Genomic DNA, 20,879 nt, shown 5'->3' with positions numbered 1-20,879 from the left:
TGTGACACGTCATAGGGGGAGGTGTTACTGCGACGCGTCACAGGGGGAGGTGGGCGTCTGCGCCAATCACCTGCCGAGGTGGGCCAAGGTGCACTTGGGTGGTTTTAAAGGTATTTTTGTGAGAAACCCGGGCAAATTGGACCCCAGGACCACGCGCGTCGTGTAGCAACCAGGCGACCTCATGCAACTCAAGCCCATTGGAGGAAACTGACATCTTTCAACAGCCCAAAGTTTGGCAGATTTAAAGTTCAGATATTTTCAATCGCTGGCAGATGTTCAGCTGTGTAGCACTGCGGATGACATCATCACTGAACGGTTATAATAGCCTCAGCCAGGAAGGATGACATCACCACTGATGACATCATATCCGTTATCCATTCCTTCCTGAATGAATGAATGAACGAATGAATGCACGACTCGCCCCAAAAAGGCTTCTCTTGACCACGCACTGCGCCCGTGGTAAAAGAGAGAAAGCATTCAGTCTGGTGCTGCTCTGCTCAGTTTCTCAGACACCCATGGATCGTTCATGGTAAGAAACTAGTTCACTAACTCACAAGGGCACCTCCAAGCAAACCACCAAATGAAGGGACTGAGGAGTGAGGACTGAGATTCACGGTCTTCTTCAAATCGGCTATATTAGTGTTGGTCACCGTCAGACACACATTTCATATTGGTAGAGCAGTTACTTCTTTTTAGTGCACACACACATCTGTTAATTGACAGAAACCTGTAGGAGGTTGAGTGCCCCTGATTTTATATGGAGTTGTGTGCGCTGGAAAGTTATATATATATATATATATATATATATATATATATATATATATATATATATATATATATATATATGTATTCTACCAAAATGAAAGATTCCTTTATATGTTCAAGTTAAATAAATACTGGTATAGACTACACCCCATTTTTGACAGAGATTTATGAATGAAATTTTCCTATAGATTTTTTGTTTTTGGTTTAGGACAGGTGCAACTAAAATCAAGAATTTCCTTCAATAGCAAATATTCAAGAGTAGAACCATGGTAAGAGCACCTTCAAATGCTACATACACAGCTACATGTTGTGTCTTTACCGCTGCAAAATATCCATCCAGAATGCCATTAAAATATTTCATCTTAACTGAAAAGAAGAAAGCTTTCAATTTGGTTTGACTTGCATTTGGTGTTTTTTTCCTCCCCACTTGTGTTTCGACACGTTTTAAAACGTTGCCACTTTATATCGAGTGCACCTTGAGTATTTCAAACCCGTTTGTCACATTTAAAAAAAAAAGACTTTGTTTGGTCGCTGATGGATTTGATCCTGCACGGGCGCATGAGAAGCAAGGTGCAGAACATCTCTGAAGCTGATGTTACCAAAACAAAGATATCTCACTCTCCCAGAATATTCTAAGCCAAGATGTCTCATCTTGTAACGACGCGTTTAAGACCGGGGCCCTATAAAACTAGGGCCAATTTAAGTCCCGCCCATGTCTTTAAGTCCCGCCCATGTCTTCAGACTTCTTCAGCGCTATAAATAAACGGGCTGCAAGCACCCCTCACAATCATTAAGCGATTCACAGATTAAATACTATGGAGCCAGGAGCACTAGACTCTCTCTCACCATGATGTGTGTGTGTGAGTGAGAGTGTGTGTGTGTGTGTGTGTGTGTGTGTGTGTGTGTGTGTGTGTGTGGTATATCTCCTTAATATCTGAGGCACCAAGATTGTCTGTTGTCATTTAAGCGTCGTCTCTAAACTGCAGAAACAACTGGGAATGCTCCTTTTCATGAAATAGGTCAATCCAGTGGAAAGCTATTGTCCCTTATTAAATCCACTTGAGTCATAAGCAGAGGTGCAGATGAAGGAGCGAGGGAGATGGTTCAGAGGTGCAGATGAAGGAGCGAGGGAGATGGTTCAGAGGTGCAGATGAAGGAGCGAGGGAGATGGTTTCAGATCTGCCATGTGGACTGTGCAAAAAGGGGCTGAGACTCCCTCCAATGCAAACGAGAAGAACAATCGTAGGCCCGGTTTCTATGGGGAGAGAGGAGACGGTCTCCACTTAAAACGGCAAAACTTTTGTTGCGTTTCGGTCTTTCGATCCACGTTCATACGACAACGTTGTGACGACGACGATCCTCGTGCAGACAGATCTGCAAAAGTGATCGAGAAGGCTTAGTATGCATGCCAGGCCAGCTAGGGGGCAGTGCCGTGTTGTCAGAGTTTTCACAAGAATTGCGCATTGCCAGTTTACACGGCGATGCTAAGGGTTACGTTTTTCTTTTTCTTTTTTTTTTTTAAATCAAGATTTTTCTGATTTTTTTCCAGGTTTTATTTGGCCAATTCCCCCTGTTGTCCCGGTCGTTGCTCCACCCTCTCTGCCGATCTGGGGAGCGTTGTAGACTAACGAATGCTTCCTCCGATACACGTGAAGTCAACAGCCGCTTCTTTTCACCTGACAGCGTGGGGGTTTTACCGGCAGGACAGTGCGTGGAAAGATAACGCTATTCCCCCCAGTTCCCCTCCCACCAACCGAACAGGTGCCCTGACCGAACCAGAGGAGGCACTAGTGCAGCGACTATGACGCATACCCTTAATCCGCCCGCAGACAAGGCGGACGCGAACCCGCGACCCTCGTGTTGGTAGGCAGGGAATCTACCGCCGCACTACCAAGGGTTGTGTTTGAAAAAGATTCCCACTCTGGAACCCGTTTTCAAAAGTTTGCATTTTCATGCCCCTATAACGCCGTTGTCACGGAAACGGAATGGCCAAAACGCAACAAAGATTGGTCGTTTTATCCAGAAATCGTTCTCGTCTAAACAGGGCCTTAATGCAAAAAAAAAAAAAAAAAAAGGACATAAAATACAAAAATAGAAATCGGTGAAACTTATCTATGCTGTTCTCAATCCTGCCATAAAATGTTACTGACTTTACCTGATGGGAGGACATTTTGGGGATGGAAGCTGTGGCCCTCTGGTTAATACGAGATGCTGAGTCTAACCGCTAGGCCACCCTGCTGCTGCCCTAGTTATGATGCTCAGACGTGTGTGTGGTGGCTCTGGATATTAAAAAAAGTCCAAATTTAAAAAAGAGCTAATTTCCTCAGAAGGAAAGCTTAGCGACACAGACGTCGAGCTAAGGACCATGGAAAGGGGGGGAGGGAAGAAAGAGTCCCGCTGTCCCGTTCAACAGCAGCCTCGGAGGGGCCAGTTTGTCCAGGCTCCCATGCATAACGCGGAGCACATTCTGAGAGACAGGAGCAGCATCATGCATGCATGAGCACACACACGCACGCACACAGACACACACGCCTATTTTGAGGCCTATAAGAGGCTCCCTGATTGGAACACTGGTCGTCTTTTATTCCTTTTAGACTCTTTTTTTTCCTCCTCTGGTGTGGTTTCTCTCCTCACTCCTGTCCGAAGCCTTCCGTCTCCTCGATGGCGAACATCAGCTTCTCCTTCAGCTGCTCGTAGCTCTTGTAGGGAGGCAGGTCCAGTCTGTTGAAGCTGGAGAGGAAACGGTAAGATTTCAGCGGGCGGCAGTATTCAGTTGTGCGATCACGCCCACCCGCCGTTTCAAAGGGCGGCCCACCCCCACAATCTCATTGGCCAGCCCGGATGCCACCCCCAAATTTCTTCCACGTCATTGGCTTCCCCCCACCCACGCTGTGGGGTGGGTGGTTGGCCATTAGGGAGAGAGAGAGAGGGAGGCTCTGGCAGTGCACACTGTTAAAAGCCAATTCATTACCAAAGCAACACCAACCCAGGTGGGCTGTGTAACTGACATAGCGGCGTTCCGCTGTGTTGCAGACTTCAACAACTGATGCAAACATTGCTGCCACTAAGCTGAAGAGGCTCTTGAAAACAAACGTCCATGTTGCCTCGCGGCTGATTCAGGTAATCCCCTTTCTCCCTCGCTGAAGTTGTGACGTTAACGAGACAGCTTGTTAAGAGCGATGTTTCATGTTTTGTCTTCTTCATATTTTTATTTTATTTGATATATACACTCACCATGTGTGACTCCTTGGAAGCCAGTTCTCTTTGCCCACCTTCTCAATACAGAACTTCTGGGGACCGTTGCTCCCTGCAAAGACAAGCACTGAGTGAGTAGGAGCTAGAATCATCTAGAGCTAGAATCATCTAGGTTAAACCAATAACCAACCTAGGGTATTCAGGGTACCCTCCAGGGTTCTCCAAGTTAAATTGAAGACTTGTTAAGACCCTTTTAATTCCACTTCGAATGAAATTTAATGCCAACTTCACAGCCATAGTGGCAAAAGTATGAAGGATAATAATGGAAAATCAGTTTGGACTTTTATTTACCAAATACTTAAATTTAATAAAATATTTTATTATACCGAGTTAGAATGTGTTTTACGGACAATGAAAATAATAATAATAATAATAAAATTACAGACAATAAATAATGGTTGCAGAAGTGTAAAACAGGCAAATATAATGGAAGGAAAATAGCTAATAAACTGTGCATTTTGAACGGGGCTTGGTGCATTATCTAGACACTAATCTTTATCTGCATGGGGATTTTAATACCAGGTTCAAAATGGTACCAGGTTTAAATACAGTAAGCATTAATAGGCTACGCTACACTATAGCAAGACTGCAAAGTGAGAATAGTAGTATTGCTGTTATATATATATTACCCAAGAGGTCGGTGAAGCCTCCCACAGGTAGTCGGCAGGTACCGGTGACAAACTGCAGCAGCCTCATCCGCTTCTCGTTGTCCATCTCCTTTATCAGCTGCAGGACAGAGCAATGCACTATTTAAAACACACAGACAGAAGGAAAACCTGTCTGACCAGAGATTAAAAAACAACATTTCAATACAGTAAAGCCCAAACGCACAGGGAGCGTCAGGCGCTCGCGTTTTGAAGTCCACCCATTGTTTTAAACGGCCGAACACGCACCAAGAGCGCTCTGACGCGCGTCAAACTGCCTTGACGCCCGTACTCCCAACCTGTTTCGATTTAGGAGCGTCAAATGAGGTTCCAGCAGCGACCAAAGCGCTCTGAGCTCCCCCCCCCTAACCTCTTTGCCCACTTCCATCCCCGTCTGTCTCGATATGCTCCTCAAACAAATCTCACAGCAGTTTAAATACACTAAGCATTAATAGGCTACGCTACATTATAGCAAGACTACAGAGTGAGAATAATGTTCAAAATATAGCCTATCCCTGGATGTCACGATGAGATTAGATTGGTGAAAGTTTGGACAGAATGATTGCATCATTTTCTCCCGCAGCGCTGCCAGTTTTTCTCCCCCTCTGCACGGCAGACAGGTAGGATGATCCAACAGCCTCTGAATGACAGGGGCTCAAAACTACGGTATAACACGTTTTTTTCCATCAGTCATTGTGCCTGATTACATATAAATTAGTGGCCTTTTCCCCAAAATACTGATGGTTCTGTGGTGTAAACATTTCAGATCTGATGCTTGCAGTGCGCTATAGGGGCGTCAAATGACGCGCGTCACGTTTCGCTCCCTGTGCGTTTCGGGCTTAAGAGTAAGTAAACAGGAAACACGAAGCCTAAATCCAAGCCAATGAGAAGTGAAAGATGTGTTGGCTTATTGAAATGTAATGAGAAAGATCAGAAACACAGCATTGTTGCACTAATACCATGTAATGAGTACTAACTATGTGAATGTGTTCATGCGAAGGCACAAAGCACTGTAACAATGTGTGAGAATCATTTTAAGCTCAGGTCAATTGGAAATAGCCTTCAGAAGGTGCAGCGATTGGCAAATATGACCAAGAGATGGAAACATATATATATATTTTTTTACAGTGCACCTGAAGGCAACATGCAAGATACCCGCTGAATAAGTGTCCAAATGTTCATGTCATTCTGGCCAATACTCCACTTCTGTTATAGCATTTCAGTCTGGAATATGGAATATCTTTCAATAATCTATGATTTAGCTGCTAAATTGTCAAATACCGCCGTCTGCTCGCTACCCAGGCACTTATGTATGTACTTAACCTAACTAACTATCCGGTGTGCACAACATTGTCAGACTAAACTCCGGCTGACACCTCAAAAACCTACAATCCGCTACAGAAAAATGTATATTGATTGTTTATTAACTGGCCCCTGGCCTTCTATCATTTCACAAAAGTGGCCCCCGGGCAAAGCAAGTTGAGTATCCCTGTCCTAGGCTCTGTTGCACATCACAGTTGCAGAGCAGCAGCACTACTTAATAACACAAGGAATGAAGACTCTAAGGCCATGTTCACATTACAGGCAAATCCGATTGGCTGCTAAAGTCATTCATCGTCATTATCTTGATTGGTTTCCCAAATCTGATTTGAGAGTGTGTCCGCACTGCCACAAATCTGATTTGGGCAAGTGTTACAAGTGGGATCTGTGTGTCCAGATACAATGAGCCAACATACAATGTTTCTGGCAGTGTTTGCATGTCTGCTCTCTGCTCTTCAAGGCCCCGCCCCCCTGCAAAAGACACTCTCAAATCTGATTTGGGTGATCAGCGCGTCCACACTGAAGTCACATCAGTCAAAAGCAGATTGGAAACTACGTCCATGTGTGGTTTGGGACAAGTGACACAAATCAGACTTGGAGCGTCCAGACTCATAAAACCAATCTGGATAGAATCATTAATAGGTCATTAAAGTTCACAAATCAGATGTGGCCTCCTAGTCTGAACATGGCCTAAATACATATACTCTGAACATCCATGACCTAATAACAATTTGTTTCATTCATTGCCTGGTAAAGCCATTCATTTATGTTAGTAATTCCCCGCAACAAAATAATCAAGTTAATTTAGTTTCTCCTTCCCCCAATGTCTCCCGACATCACTGGTATTGATGCACCTACCTGCCAGAACCAGGTGATCTGCTTGGTGCTGCGAGCGTAGTGTCTGTAGATGGTGTTCCTCTGCCAGTCTGCCAGGTCAATCTCCTGCATGCCGCACAGCATCACCTACAACGGCACACAAGACTCCTTTTAATACTCATATTCACAGTGTATCACGCTCAAACTTTAATTTGGTCAAAGAGCAGTGTATATCTAGAGAAAAGCTGTTTGAATGAAATCAGCAAAAGTCATAATAAGTACCTATAATCGCTCCTGATAGATTTTTCAGGATGTTACGGAGATACGTGTATTGAACTCAAGTCAGCCAAACCTAATTGAAAATAGTAGCAGTTCCCTGCTCATCCATACCTCCAGCTCTTTAGCATCAAAATACTGCAGGTACTGCTGAGGGAGGACCTCGTTAAAGCCTTCGAAGAACGCCTGCGTTTGCTCCTCCACGCCTCTGGACAGCCTCCACTCTGCTACTAGCCTGTAGGGGGAGACAGAGGCAGTCACACACACATGCACACTAGTTACATTAGTACATTGTTGGTCTTCAGAACGCACGATATCTGACCCAACAGTAGCTGCTGGAGATGCACCTCATTCACATTCTTCTTTGTGGAAAGCAGCTGGTGAAACCCACCTGATGTACTCCTCCTTGTTCTCCTCGGTGACCTGGAGGTCTCCTCCGTCAGGTTTCAGCTCGTGGGTGGTGATCTCCCCCAGGATCTCCTTGTCCACCGAGAAGAACATCTCCAGTCCACACTCCTCGATGTTGTTATCCCTGCAGAGCAACACGGAGGATTACGACTGAGTTACTACAACAGCAAGCATGTCAGAGTCTATAGCTGCCTCGCTTTTCTTTATGCGGAGGAGGGTGAACTCCTGTATGTCACACATTCATATTAATAGCATATATTCTCAAAAACAAAATGCAGACAGAGGAGAGAGGCAGGCAGACATACAGGGCGTAATGTAGTGCCCTACTTCTTATGATTCCCACAAAGGGATCAGGCCAGAGCCGTGTATATAGAAGAGTCACGACATCTCCATTCACTCCAATGGACCAGTTTTTTACTCTCAAGAGTTCCAGGAAGTAAGGTCCTGGATTAAGCAGCACTGTCGAGTTGCAGCAAAATGGACAGTTTGTGTTGTACTTTAAAAGTTTTTTTTTTAAATCAAATTGTACATCATCAGCTTTATTTTAGCATTCAAACGTTGCGCAAGACCCCTTCCTGGCTGTTCATTGGCTAATGAGTCACGCATTTTGGTCCTCCGCTGACGCCACTCTCTCTCTAGAGGACACTAGATCAGGCCATTCAAAAGTACTCATTATCAAAGCTTGTGCTGAAAATGAAAAATAGAAAAAGAAAAACATCAACTTAACTGGTATAAACTAGGCAGGGTGCGAAGGGAAAGTTTCATCGATTTTCTAAATGTAAAACCTAATAATGTGGCTGCATTCATTTGGACTGGACGTGAAAGTAGGACGCCACCCTCCTCAAATCACCCTGTCCACGGTGTGTGCGTACTGACTTGATCCAGATGAGGGAGTTGTAGAACTCGGGGTCGATCGACTCCAGGTCTTTGAGGGCCCACGGCTTGTTGAGGATGCGCTTGTAGAACGGCAGGGAGAAACCGGTGTCGATGAACTTGCCGTGGAAAAGGGCCTGAGGGGACAGAAGCGCACACCGCTCAGTTTAGAAACGTCCTAATGATTTGGACATGCAGGAGCGTAGCGCAGGATATCCAGCGGTGCTAGCAGGAAGTAGTGAACAGGGAATATGACTTCAGACTAAACACTGTACATTACGTATCATTTACTGTGCATCACTGACTTCATTTCTGTCTCCACTCTTTAACTCGTCTCAAATTCAAGTGAAAAATCCATCAAACAATGAAGAAATTTCAGCTAATTTGAGTTCTTGCGTCAACTACCTGGAAGCACACTGATAGCGCTGTTTTGAGCCTTACTAACAAACAAACTGTAAAAAATGTAATATACTACATATTACTAGTTACTTTCATTTCAAAGTAATACGTTACTTTACAAAATGACTGTCTATGTAGAGTAACTTGTTACTTATTACACTACTTTTGCATTACTTTCACCAAAATAACTGCAGTAGCAGAATGACATCGCCGACCGAGAACCATCCCGGAAAATTATTTCCACCGTCTCCAAAATTCTAAATGTTATCCTTTTCCTTTGTTATTGTCATCTATAGTGGTTATTTGCATAAAAACACACAATTTGAGTAGGAAAGAATTGTATATTTTTTCAAATATGTGCTTTGATTTTTAAAAAGTAACTACATTTGTAACTTGTGTTACTTGACAAAGTAACTGGTATAATATTACTCAAATCCTATTGGTAATAAGTTATATTACTGAGTTACTGTTAGAAGTAATATATTACATGTAATTTGTTACTTTTGTAATGAGTTACCCCAACACTGCAAACAAACACATCAAACATGAGCCACGACGACTGACCATGGCGATGAAGCGGCCGATGAACTTGAAGTACTTGAGGTGGTCGGGGTTGATGTAGGAGGCGGGGTTGATCTGGAGACAGTAGTTATCTTTGCCGGCGTACTCAAACAGGCAGTACATGGGGTTCAAGACCTCGTGCGACAACAGGAAGAACCACTCCCTGGAGGAGAGGACAGAGCGGCCATTAGGGAAAGCCCATAGCAAAAACACGGACAGAGGAATATTGGAGAGGCTGTAAATATGATGGAGAAGATGATGTCCGCATATAGACAGACTTCAGGAGCAATGGACATGGAAGCATTACAGGGAAATAAACAATACAATTTCACAAAGTGTTGAAAGACGATTTCTGCTGTAGAGGGGATGGTAAGCACAAGCATTCTCAATCAAGTTAAAATAATAATATATAATATATAATAATAATAATAATAATAATAATAATAAGGACAACGGCAATAATAATGTAATTAAGTAGCAATCTTTCTTCAACTATAGATATTTACATGCTCCAAAATAGGCACAATCACTGGCAGAAATCATAGGCAAAGTCATATCGTCAAAATAACACCTCTGTAGATTTAATTGAGAGCAGATCAAATTGAGGGCAAGTCATTTTGTAACTTGCCTGGCGACGCCTCCATAATCGAGGCCTTCTTCTCCAGGGAAGATGATCCATAGTCTCCTGCGCAGATCCTGGGCGTTGAAGCTCATGATCTAAGGTAGAGAGAGAGGTAGTAGATGGGACAGTTTGGTCAGTGTGTCACAGACACCTCCTCCATGAACCGGGGGTATTTCAAGTGAGGTGTCCACAGCAGGGTCATCATGGGTAGATGTTGTCTTTGTTAATTGGATGGAAGAGCGCTCCACCTCCAACAGTTGGAGAATCTTGTTCTCAGTGGTTTCTATTGAAAATGATGACTGACACACTAATGAGTCTTTCTTTAGTCTTGAATACCACCTGAATCTATTAGCTTTGTGGCTGCCATGCCACCATGATGTGCTCGCTCAATGCTCACCCGGTCTTAATGCCATGGCACCATGATGTGCTGTCTCAATTAGAGCTGCAACGATTAATCGGTTAATCGATTAGTCGATCGACAGAAAATTAATCGACAACTATTTTGATAATCGATTAATCGTTTTGAGTACAATTTTAAGAGAAAAGGTCTAAATTCTCTGATTCCAGCTTCTTAAATGTGAATATTTTCTGGTTTCTTTACTCCTGTATGACAGTAAACTGATATTATCTTGGAGTTGTGGACAAAACAAGACACTTGAGGTCGTCATCTTGGACTTTGGGAAACACTGATCATCATTTGCTACCATTTTATAGACCAAACAACTAATCGATTAATCGAGGAAATAATCGACAGATTAATCGATTATGAAAATAATCGTTAGTTGCAGCCCTACTCTCAATGCTCACCCGGTCTTAATGCCATGCAAGTTTCAGAAAACCAAATTTAAGACTTTTTGAGCGCTTATCAATGTTACCTCAAACTGAGTTTAAGATCAACAAAAAAAACAAAAGGAACAAAGCTGGCGAACAAAGCACTTTCTGATTAAATACAGGTAATGAAAGTTGTGACACTATGAAGAGGATAACTCTTCATAGTGACTCTCTGTGGTCATTAAAGATCCCATCGGCACTCTTCGCAAGAGTAGGGGTGTAACCCCGGTGCCCTGAGGGGTGTCACCCCGGTGCCCTGGCTAAATTCCCACAGGCCTTCCTTCAATCATGGCCACCTAATCATCCCTCGTTACTTAATTGGCACATTCAGTCCTCAACTCTCCACCGTGATAGGCTGATGATGTGTGCTGAGCGTTGTGGCGCAAACTGGCTGTCGTGCATCACCCAGGTGGGTGCTACTACACATCGGTGGTGGTGGATGAGTTGAGTTCCCTGCCCCTCCCTCCCCTGATATGTGAAGCGCTTTGAGTATCTAGAAAGGCGCTATATAAATCCAATCAATTATTATTATTATAAAGGCCAATGTCCACCAGATGCATTTTTGACCCATTTATTTATTTATAGATTATTTTCACGGTAGCCATTTTGTGTCTCAAGCATAGGCAGGATAAACACAGGTATAACCAATAACATGAAACCAATTAATGAATGAATGAATGATGATGGGCTGTATCGGCCTCCCTTTTTTCTCTAGGTTCAATTTATCTTGTAGTTTAGTTTGTTATCGGTCTTATCAGCGCTGTGCTTATCAAAGAAGAGTTCAAGTAAACCTCTTGACTGTGCCAGGAGTTCAGTTTTCTGATTGAAGCCACTGACTGAAACAAAAACATTGAAAACGAAAAGAAAAAAAAGAAAAAAAACAGTAGAAAAACACCTCAGACAAACAAGTCTGGTTGTCGCTGCTCTGTGCTGTAAACGTCTGCTGGTGGACACTACATCTGCAGCCTGAACGCAACAGGGCTCTGTGCTGTAAACGTCTGCTGGTGGACACTACATCTGCAGCCTGAACGCAACAGGGCCAGAAAGCACACAAGTGCGGTGCAGTGGACCTTGGCCTTGAGAAAAGGGACACCAGGTAATTAATTTGTAAAGGACATTCCGTCCAGTTGTGTTTAGCCAAGCGGATACAGATTCAGACTGCACTAGTAACACAGATACAGATTCAGACTGCACTAGTAACACAGACTCAGTACAGATTCAGACTGCACTAGTAACACAGACTCAGTACAGATTCAGACTGCACTAGTAACACAGACTCAGTACAGATTCAGACTGCACTAGTAACACAGACTCAGTACAGATTCAGACTGCACTAGTAACACAGACTCAGTACAGATTCAGACTGCACTAGTAACACAGACTCAGTTCAGATTCAGACTGCACTAGTAACACAGACTCAGTTCTCTCAGTCTTTATCCGCTTTGCTCAACTAGAGAGTGAGAACTTTCTCCCAGCTTTTGTTGTTAAAACTGAGTGGAAATGATTTCAACAACAACTGCATCGCAGAGACCAACCAGTCCAGAACCAGAACCAATCCAGAGTCTTTAGGGCGGTCCTTCATGCAGAAGGGGCGGTGGCATGCAGAAGTCGTGTGCTTGTAAACGGATAAAACGCAATCAAATAATGTAACGTTGCTCGGGGACATCCATTTTCTATGTTTTAGAAAGCTCTCTGTTACAAAGTGACGCGCTGTATCTCCAGGTTGTTCCACTACGGAGGAGAATGGCGGGACATTGTCATTACCGGTAACGTGACAAAGGGGCGTAGGTCTGTTAGCGGCCGCTCTCATCGCCGTTCAAACTAGTATTTTTGACAAGAAGCTCCCAGCCGATTGGTAGGTGGTTCTGTATTCATCTAAAGAGCGGACATGCAACGTAACTAAACCTGTCATTGCAAGGTAAAAATAAAAATAATAATAATAATAATAATAATAATAATAATAATAAAAAAACCACTAATAGCTGACTTGAAGACATGTAAATACTTCTTAAGAAAGGCCTTAAATCCTTCCCTCCAGGACCTTTCTGTGTGATGGTGAGCTGGTGCAGGTCAACTTACCTGCTGGAAGGAGTCCTCAAACAGGGTTTTTCTGGTGACGGTGATCTTGATGTGCTGAGGCATTGACAGTTGCTGGAGAAAAGGGAAAATGTCAGATGTTGTTTAGCGGTGACGTGTGACATGAAAACGCCTCGTCCACCATCATGGATTATTTTCTATAGAGAGGCAAAGTGACCGCCTACTTCCTGCTTCAGCACTGTACCAGAGATTTTCATCCGCCATTTATTTTCCCATAGACATTTCGTAAAATGCTTATAAAAATAGTTTTACTTCATCAAGCCAAACTGTTCAGCTATATTTAGAATCTGGAGAGACCATAGAACATTTCACTCAGACCAAAACTAAAAAAAACATCGAAAAAAGATTTTCTTTAAATCCGCAATTTTTTTAACGTTTTGAAATGAGTGAAATGTTATGCGGTCTCTCCTGTTTCTAAATATATCTGAACCATTTGGTTTGAACAAGTAAAATAAGCATTTTATGAAATGTCTATGGGAAAATAACTGTAACTCATGTTGTGAAAATATGGTGCCAAGGCATCAAATTCATAGGTAAAAATTTCAGGGGAATATATCTTTACTAGCCTCGTTAAATAGATACTGCTCAATAAAGAACAGACAAGATCTGTGGAAAATGATTTTCTCAAGTGGTGTGTGGACCATGAAATGTTTAAGTCCCTACTTAAGTCCCCCTTAAGTCCCTAATTTATTAGTCTCTCAAGCCAGTCTATCGCTTCCAATCTCCCAATACTCCAGAGACTATCTGTACTTTAGCCCGTTAACATTTGGCCAGAGGAAGTCGTCATCTTCCAAAGAAAAGAAGAAAAAAAAACGCTTCAGATCGGAGGAAGTTCGATGGTATTCGAACCAATCACGACACGTGTAAACAAAACCGATGCAGGCGATTGGACTAATGAGCGGATAGGCGGGACATCCGCTCGTTATTTTCCCTTTGCGTTTTGACCAGCTTTCCCCTGCAGCAAGTACAGACGGGTAGGTGGGAAGCATTTGCAAACCGCGGGAGCCAATGAGTCCGTTTTAAGAGACGACCAATTTATCGCAGGGTGAAGTAGGTCACCCACGGCGATCTGCTGATCAAGAGGTTTTCTAATCATCCAAGTGATGAATATACAGTTAGGAAAGGAGGCGGAGCACTCGAGGACTTTACCCCTGAATGACTAACCAGCCATCCAGCCATTGTGACGTGATGTGAGTGACACCCACCTGGCACCAGAATCTGAAGTACTGCACTTTGGCTTTGAAGTCTCGAACGTACGTGATCTGGGGTCCGTTTTCACTGCGGGTGGGAGGGAGGAGGAAGGTGGGGAGAGAGATACAGAGAAAGAGATACCCGTTATTAAACACTCTAGTGAGAAATAAAGTTTCCTTAGAAAAAACACTATGTTTGAGAGTGTGACAGGTCTGATTGGGGGGTGGTTGCAGTCCAAAAGTAAACTTGCTTCCATTTGAAAGACTAAACCACCCGAGCTTAAAAGTTAAAAAATAAATCTACTGAAGCATCTTATCCTATAGACCTTATTCGATTGACGTCACTCATGTACTGGCACGCCCACCGCCGCCATATTGTTGACATAACGCAGCAGCTCTCAAAGTGACAGCCTATGTGGAGCAGCGTTTATAGGAAGCTAGCCGCTGTTAGCGTTACCTGTATCGTTCCAATTGTGTTGGGATGGTGACCTGCGTTAGGCATGGCTGTAGTAATGACAGCAATAAAGTCCCCGTGGTTTGTTTCTATCTCTACCGTCCTCAGACGTGAAGGGAGCGACACTGAGGATACGTTAGCAGCACAGGAGAGGTGTGTGGATAGTTAGTTGAGACAGGTGAAACTTTCTGACAGCTCCTCACAGCAAAGTCTGTTCACCTCGTTCTTTTATTTATTACAGGCATTAACGGCTGCCGTCGGCAGCATACAAATAACAACTGTGGGGTTTTTATTGGTGTCATTAGCATCGCTATTTTGTAATGGAACAGAAACGACAATAAGGCTGTTACTAGTTGTCAGCTGCAGCGCTGTGTGCGCGCAGGACGGTATGTCAACAATATGGCGCCGTCCAGGGTTAGCGAATAAGGTCTATAGTTTCGGTTTTGACCCAATGGTGGTACAACTGGAAAACAATGAGTTGTATTCATGTACAATATGTGCTACCTCTCTCCTCCTCTTTGCATGGGCATAACTGCCTCAACGTTACTAAGCCAGTGAGACTGCTCCGTTTGTCGCATTCCTATCCCGGTCCGCCCAACTGGTTTTTCTACCATTGGAACCAGAGGGAAGAACGGTCATAACTATTCTCAAGTCGGGTTATGTTCACAAGTCATTACCGTGAGTCAACATAGGTGTTGTTTGTATCTGTGAGAAGGAAAGTATAAGAGAATGCAAAACCCATTAGTCATATCTGGATAAGGACGTTCTAAAAATAGAGAGAAGATACTTTCAGAAACATCGACTGAGTTCACTAAAAATCAGCTGTAAATTTAATGAAATCACGTAAGCCAAGAGTGTCCAAACTTTTTTTGAATGGGGGGCCAGATTATATCATGTGAAAATACCACGGGGCCAGCTGCTTTTCACATCATACTCTGTATGGATTATAAAAAATATATATAATAAATAATAATAATAATCACATATACAATACAATTGTACTCGCATTTTGTTTACCATCTGAAAATGTTAGTTCTGCCTGTGCTGTTCCTACTTGGTGCTTGTCTACAAACTGTATGATAGTGCTGTCATTGTTGAACGGGGAAAAAAATCAAATTGAACTTCCTTGAATAACCAATACTGTGTGGAGGGCTACAGAATATATTTTGAGAGACAAGAACAAAAACACTCCACACATTGGCAATATGCTCCCCATCTGCATCTACCCCCCCTGCCGGCATTTTCAACTGGATGGGGCTACGAGTGAACGACTGTCGTTTTTTTTTACTGGATCTGGGCTGTCATGAGTGAATAGACCCTTTTCACGGGGGCCATTTCGTGTCAAAAAGGCAGAATAAACAGGTGCAAGCAAAACACTAATGAGGGTTTCCAAATTCCAATCATGGAAGTTGGAAACCCTCATTAGTGTTTTGCTTGCACCCGTGTTTACCCTGCCTTTTGAGAAGGGTCTATTGACTGAAAACGGGACTTGTTTGTATCAATAGACGCTTCTCATGGGGGCCCATTTTGTGTCGAAAAGGCAGGGTAAACACAGCTGTCTTCAACACAAAATGGCCCCTGTGAAAAGGGTCTATTGCAGGCCGCAAGAGGATGATGTGTAGATCAATTAGAATAGATGACTTAATGCTCCTTTAACGCTTGAGCTCCACTAGCAGTGTTGCGTTGCCATCAGCGCTGGTGTCCTCCCTGCTGCACAGAGCGTGGTCACTTTTGAAATGGATTCACCAGGAACACTAAAGCCTTATTTATACTTATTGGAAAGTGTCGCTCAACACATGGTCGCCGACAATAAATAAAGGGTCGCTCATGTTGCTGCATTTATGCTTCTCTCCTCGGCTCGACGGTCACGTGACACTCGAACGCTATAGACAGAGAACTAGGTGCAGACAGCCAAGAGAGGGAATGCTGTCAGTGAAAGCACGTCGGACTCGGAGGCAAGATGTAACGTACTTGGCTGCAGCTGCATATAACCACATAACTCACCTCCTCTCTCTATGGTCATGGTGTTCTTTGTGATTTTCACAAAGTCATACATCAAGGACATACTGATAAAAAATAGCGGGGACACGTTCATTCATTTCATTTCATTTCAGCGAAAACCAAAACAAGGAAGTCAAGCGCGTGCCGTCTATATAGCCAATCAGACTTGCGCGACACTATGTGACGTAGTCAGCGACACTAGAAATTTCACTAGTTCGCAGACACTGCTCGCCGACACTTGAAAGTGTCGACTCAAGTCCTCATTTCTGTTGGCGACGGTTCCAAAAGTGTCGACAGACAAAGCATAAATTGGGCTTCAGTTCAACTTATTTCAATAAGAACGCGTGCGTCAGCCATCGAGAATTGAATCTCAATGTCCCGCCCCCCGCCCCCCACACTTGGACGCAGCCATTGGACAAAATGCAACGCGGGCAGTGGAGCATCTTTCCGTGCTGGTAAAGGAATCATTCCTTCTATGGCTGACGGCAGTGGAGCCGTAGGAAACAAGGCCGAGGGTTTCACCCTCCAGTGGTTCGTGACAGTATCAAAGCTGCTGATTGGATAGAAAGTGTTAGGAGGGTTTCACCCTCCAGTGGTTCGTGACAGTATCAAAGCTGCTGATTGGATAGAAAGTGTTAGGAGGGAGGAGGACGTACAGCGATGATTTCCCCGTGCGGGGGTCGATGTAGGTAGTGGTTCTCCTGTTGTGGTCGACGAAGTAGGGAATACCGTCTACTGTGAACCTCATCTCCCAGCCCTCTGGCAGCGGCTTCTCGTTCAGCAGCCTGGTCAGAGGAGAGAGTTATTAGGATTAGGGATGCACGATATATCGGCAATCATATCGGTATCGGCCGATGTTAGTCATTTTTTAACATATCGGTATCGGTCCGATGTTGCGATGTTAATATCGGTTATCGGTATCAGCCAAATTCTTCACATTGAGATGAAATAATGCAGTAAATCTATGATTTATGGGCTTTTACAAATGTTTTTGAAATAAAGAAATGTATAACTTTTTCAAATTCAGTGTTTACATGTGTTTTTCAGTATGTACAAAATTTTATTATCATAGAAATGTGTTTTTATACAGATCATATCGACATCGGTAAATATCGGTTATCGGCCATAACAGCAATCTTAATATCGGTTATCGGCATCGGCCAAAATTTTCATATCGGTGCATCCCTAATTAGGATACAGCCAAACAGCCTGATCAGAGGAGAGCGAACAGAGCAAAGGGACCAACACTTGCAAAACTAGAACCTATTACGTAAAAATACACAAATGAGAAAATTGCAACGATGTTTTAGTCATTTGGAGGTTATACAGTCAGCTGACCTATCATTCTCATACATACATACACACACACACACACACACACACACTCACCCCTCTGCCCGCGGGTCCTCCCACTGTGTTGTCCGCGTTTGATGATGTACAAAGTAAACTCTGCCGTTGGTGTCCGTTCTCTTCTCTGAATACACAGAAGAAGAATCAATCAAGCGATCAACCAATCACGCCATCAAGTCAAGCAATACACTTTAATAATAATAAGAATGCTAGTTATAATGTAATTCTAGACAGTTTTTTCCCCAACTGAAATAAACATGAAAATGGCAACAACTATGGGCCTATCTGAGCAAAGATCTGAGCGGACTGCGCTGATTTCTTACTAGAAACCAGCACAACGAGCATTTTTAAGACTTCATAAAACTGACGGTGAGACTTAAAATGCTATAAATAGCTGTATCTTTCAAGGAATATGATATTCACCACCACCAGTCTGTTAAGTTAATTACGAATGTGTGTATACTTATTACTGTATAACTGATTTAAATTGAGAGATGTCAAAGATCTTACCCCATCCATGTGGCAGGGGCCCCAGAGGATCGAACTCCTTATTCTGGGTGGCTGGGACCTGGTCTTGTAACTGCACAGCAGACAATCACAATCACTTCAGTACATTAAAGGACAAAAGGTGACTTTGATACAGAGACTAAACAGGGTTTTTAGGACATTATTATCACACATGTCTACATAAAGATAAATATGCTATTTAACCAAAGCAATGACTTTCACCCTGTTGGCGGTCTATTTTGAGCAGAGATTTTATCATCTTTGCACTAATAAAGCATGTTTTAAATTGCCAATGCAGTAAGTGAGAGTTTCACAGGCACCGACACAGAGCATAACATTCATAATGTTGTTGATAGGGCTTTTGATCAATACCAGTGAGTATGTTTACACGCACTCTAGGGATGCAATGATATGAAATTTCACAGTACAGAACGGTATCTCCCAAAATATCACGGGATTTCGCTTTGAAGAAAAATATTGCTTTATTGAACTGAAACTGAATCTAATATGAGAACGTTTACACAAGGGGTCCTCCATTATGAACGTATTTGTAGTGACGTGTGGCGCCGTGCATATTGTCTAACATAATCATGGTGTATGGGAGTGAATGGAGCGCTTTCCCCCGTGATGGGCGTGGCCTATTTCATGCAGTGTCTCTAGTCTGTACCCTAAAACGGTATACTTAACTTAAACTTAACTTAACGGTATATCTTACATCCCTAATGCCAAGATCAGACGACACAATGTTTTTTGTCTTTCACGATGTCACCGTGTCAGACGAGGCAATCATTCTGCCATAAATTCATGATGTGTCCTGGCCGGGAGAGTGGAAACACTACGGTCCCTATTCTCCCACAGGCCTTCGGCGCTAAAACGGGCCTTAAACGCAAAAAAACGTGCCTTGCGCCTGTTTCGGGAAAATAGCAATAGGCTTTAGGCTGCCAAATGCGCTTTAGGCCGAATGGGCGTGGCGGAGTCCCTGAATGCGCCGAAGTGGGCGTGGCGGCGCTAAATACCGGCGTACTACTATCTTCCAGCCATCTTCCGACCTGGCCGACTTTTAGCGCTTTGCGCTTTTGAAAAGCTGGCCTAAAGCAGGATTCTGTGCACCGGGGACAGGAAAGTGAATGGAGAATACAATATATAGAAAAAAATACTTTAGAATACAATAGAATATAAGATTGCAACCCTTCTCAGGCTTTTTGGGTGAAGCTGTAATGCAGTTTCATAAATTTAGTTTAGGCTATCATAATAATCCCCATTTATGTGTAATATAGCTCTACGTTTTATTACCCCCCCCCCCCCCCCCGAAATTAGCTAGGCTACTAATATTACTAATATTCCTAATTAATATGTATTATTATTTCATTCAGATAATTGACATTATAGGCATGTATATCGTTTAATGTGAGAGAAAGGGAGAGAGAAAGAAAGAGAGAGAGAAACTGGATCAACTGTTGTGTAGCGCTTCTTCAAACCCCACTCTTCATTACAGCTATTCATTACAGAATTGTCTGTTGTATTTATTTTTTCTGTGTGCAAAGCATAGAAAGTTATAATTATTTCCAAATGTTTCCCCCGTCTGTGGCAGCGGAGCTGTCCGAGGTGCTGAACAAGCGCAGCGCATAGACGGCCACCTGGGGCGGCTCACTCAGGCGGTCCAGGACTGGGCGCGGGGCGTCGGCGGGGTAATTCTCCTCCCCAAACAGTGCGCGATGGTACATTTGAACCTGAATGGATAGATGAATAAACAACTTAAGTAAAGAGTTGTTTTGTAGCTATTCAAAATGAATGGTGGACAGATATATCACCTGATTCGCCAGCACCATCTTCTCCTCAGCTGTGAATTTAGTGGATCGGTTTTGGTCTGCCATATTGATCACACTGCGCCAGCTGCTGCCAATCTGGCTTTTAAAGCCCCTCTGATTGATTACTGAAGATTTTATTGAGAATGAACATATTTGTCAGAGCCTGTGGGCAGGGGGTGGGGGGGACGCATATATAGGCCAAATAAAATACTATTACTCAATAATAAAATCCTGTAAATTAAATAGAATTAAGTTATCAGATCCAGTAAAAGTGATAGGTGTCATTCAGAGGATGTTGCATCGTGCAGTGGGGGAGGAGAGATAAAACGATATCATTCTGGCCATCTAATCTCATGACATCCAGCCATAGGCAATATTTTTTTCTATCAGATGCATTTAGAAATTATTTTCACTTTGGTCTTGCTATAGTGTAGCGTATTTACATGCTTGCAGTATTTTAACTGCAGTTATTGGTTTGAGAAGCATAATAATATGGAATAATAGCCTATATATGGAGATAGACAGACCGGATGAAGGGAGGGGGGGGCGGCGGAGCCCTTGGCTTTGTCTGGTTTTACCGGATTTGTCCAGGAATTGGAGCTTAAAAGGCAAGCGTGTGTCTCTTCCCTGCAATTCTCCAATGAGCGGACAATGCATAATTTTACGCTTAAAAGGCGTGGTTATAATGGTTGAGGCTGAGTT

The 20,879-nt window shown here is 43.3% G+C and overlaps 1 protein-coding gene across 1 annotated transcript in view; it reads right to left on the bottom strand.

The window, feature by feature from the left end:
* Positions 1-2,859: 2,859 nt before the first annotated feature.
* itchb (itchy E3 ubiquitin protein ligase b) overlaps positions 2,860-20,879 on the bottom strand; it is a 57,801-nt gene continuing 39,781 nt past the window's right edge. Inside the window, exons 11-24 of the mRNA XM_083656360.1 lie at positions 18,373-18,442; positions 17,902-17,986; positions 17,169-17,297; positions 14,073-14,145; positions 12,850-12,921; positions 9,942-10,034; positions 9,321-9,476; positions 8,361-8,494; positions 7,468-7,608; positions 7,191-7,311; positions 6,843-6,947; positions 4,650-4,746; positions 4,000-4,072; positions 2,860-3,495 (exon numbers count right to left, since the gene is read on the bottom strand). Coding sequence (XP_083512486.1) covers positions 3,396-3,495; positions 4,000-4,072; positions 4,650-4,746; positions 6,843-6,947; positions 7,191-7,311; positions 7,468-7,608; positions 8,361-8,494; positions 9,321-9,476; positions 9,942-10,034; positions 12,850-12,921; positions 14,073-14,145; positions 17,169-17,297; positions 17,902-17,986; positions 18,373-18,442 — 1,449 coding nt within the window. The 3' untranslated portion in view covers positions 2,860-3,395. The remainder of the gene's footprint in view (positions 3,496-3,999; positions 4,073-4,649; positions 4,747-6,842; positions 6,948-7,190; positions 7,312-7,467; positions 7,609-8,360; positions 8,495-9,320; positions 9,477-9,941; positions 10,035-12,849; positions 12,922-14,072; positions 14,146-17,168; positions 17,298-17,901; positions 17,987-18,372; positions 18,443-20,879) is intronic.

The sequence above is a fragment of the Poromitra crassiceps genome, assembly GCF_964638095.1.
Source record: "Poromitra crassiceps genome assembly, chromosome: 20".
NCBI lineage: Eukaryota > Metazoa > Chordata > Actinopteri > Beryciformes > Melamphaidae > Poromitra > Poromitra crassiceps.
Note: the sequence above shows the minus strand (reverse complement) of the source record. Positions and strands in the feature narration are given on the sequence as shown.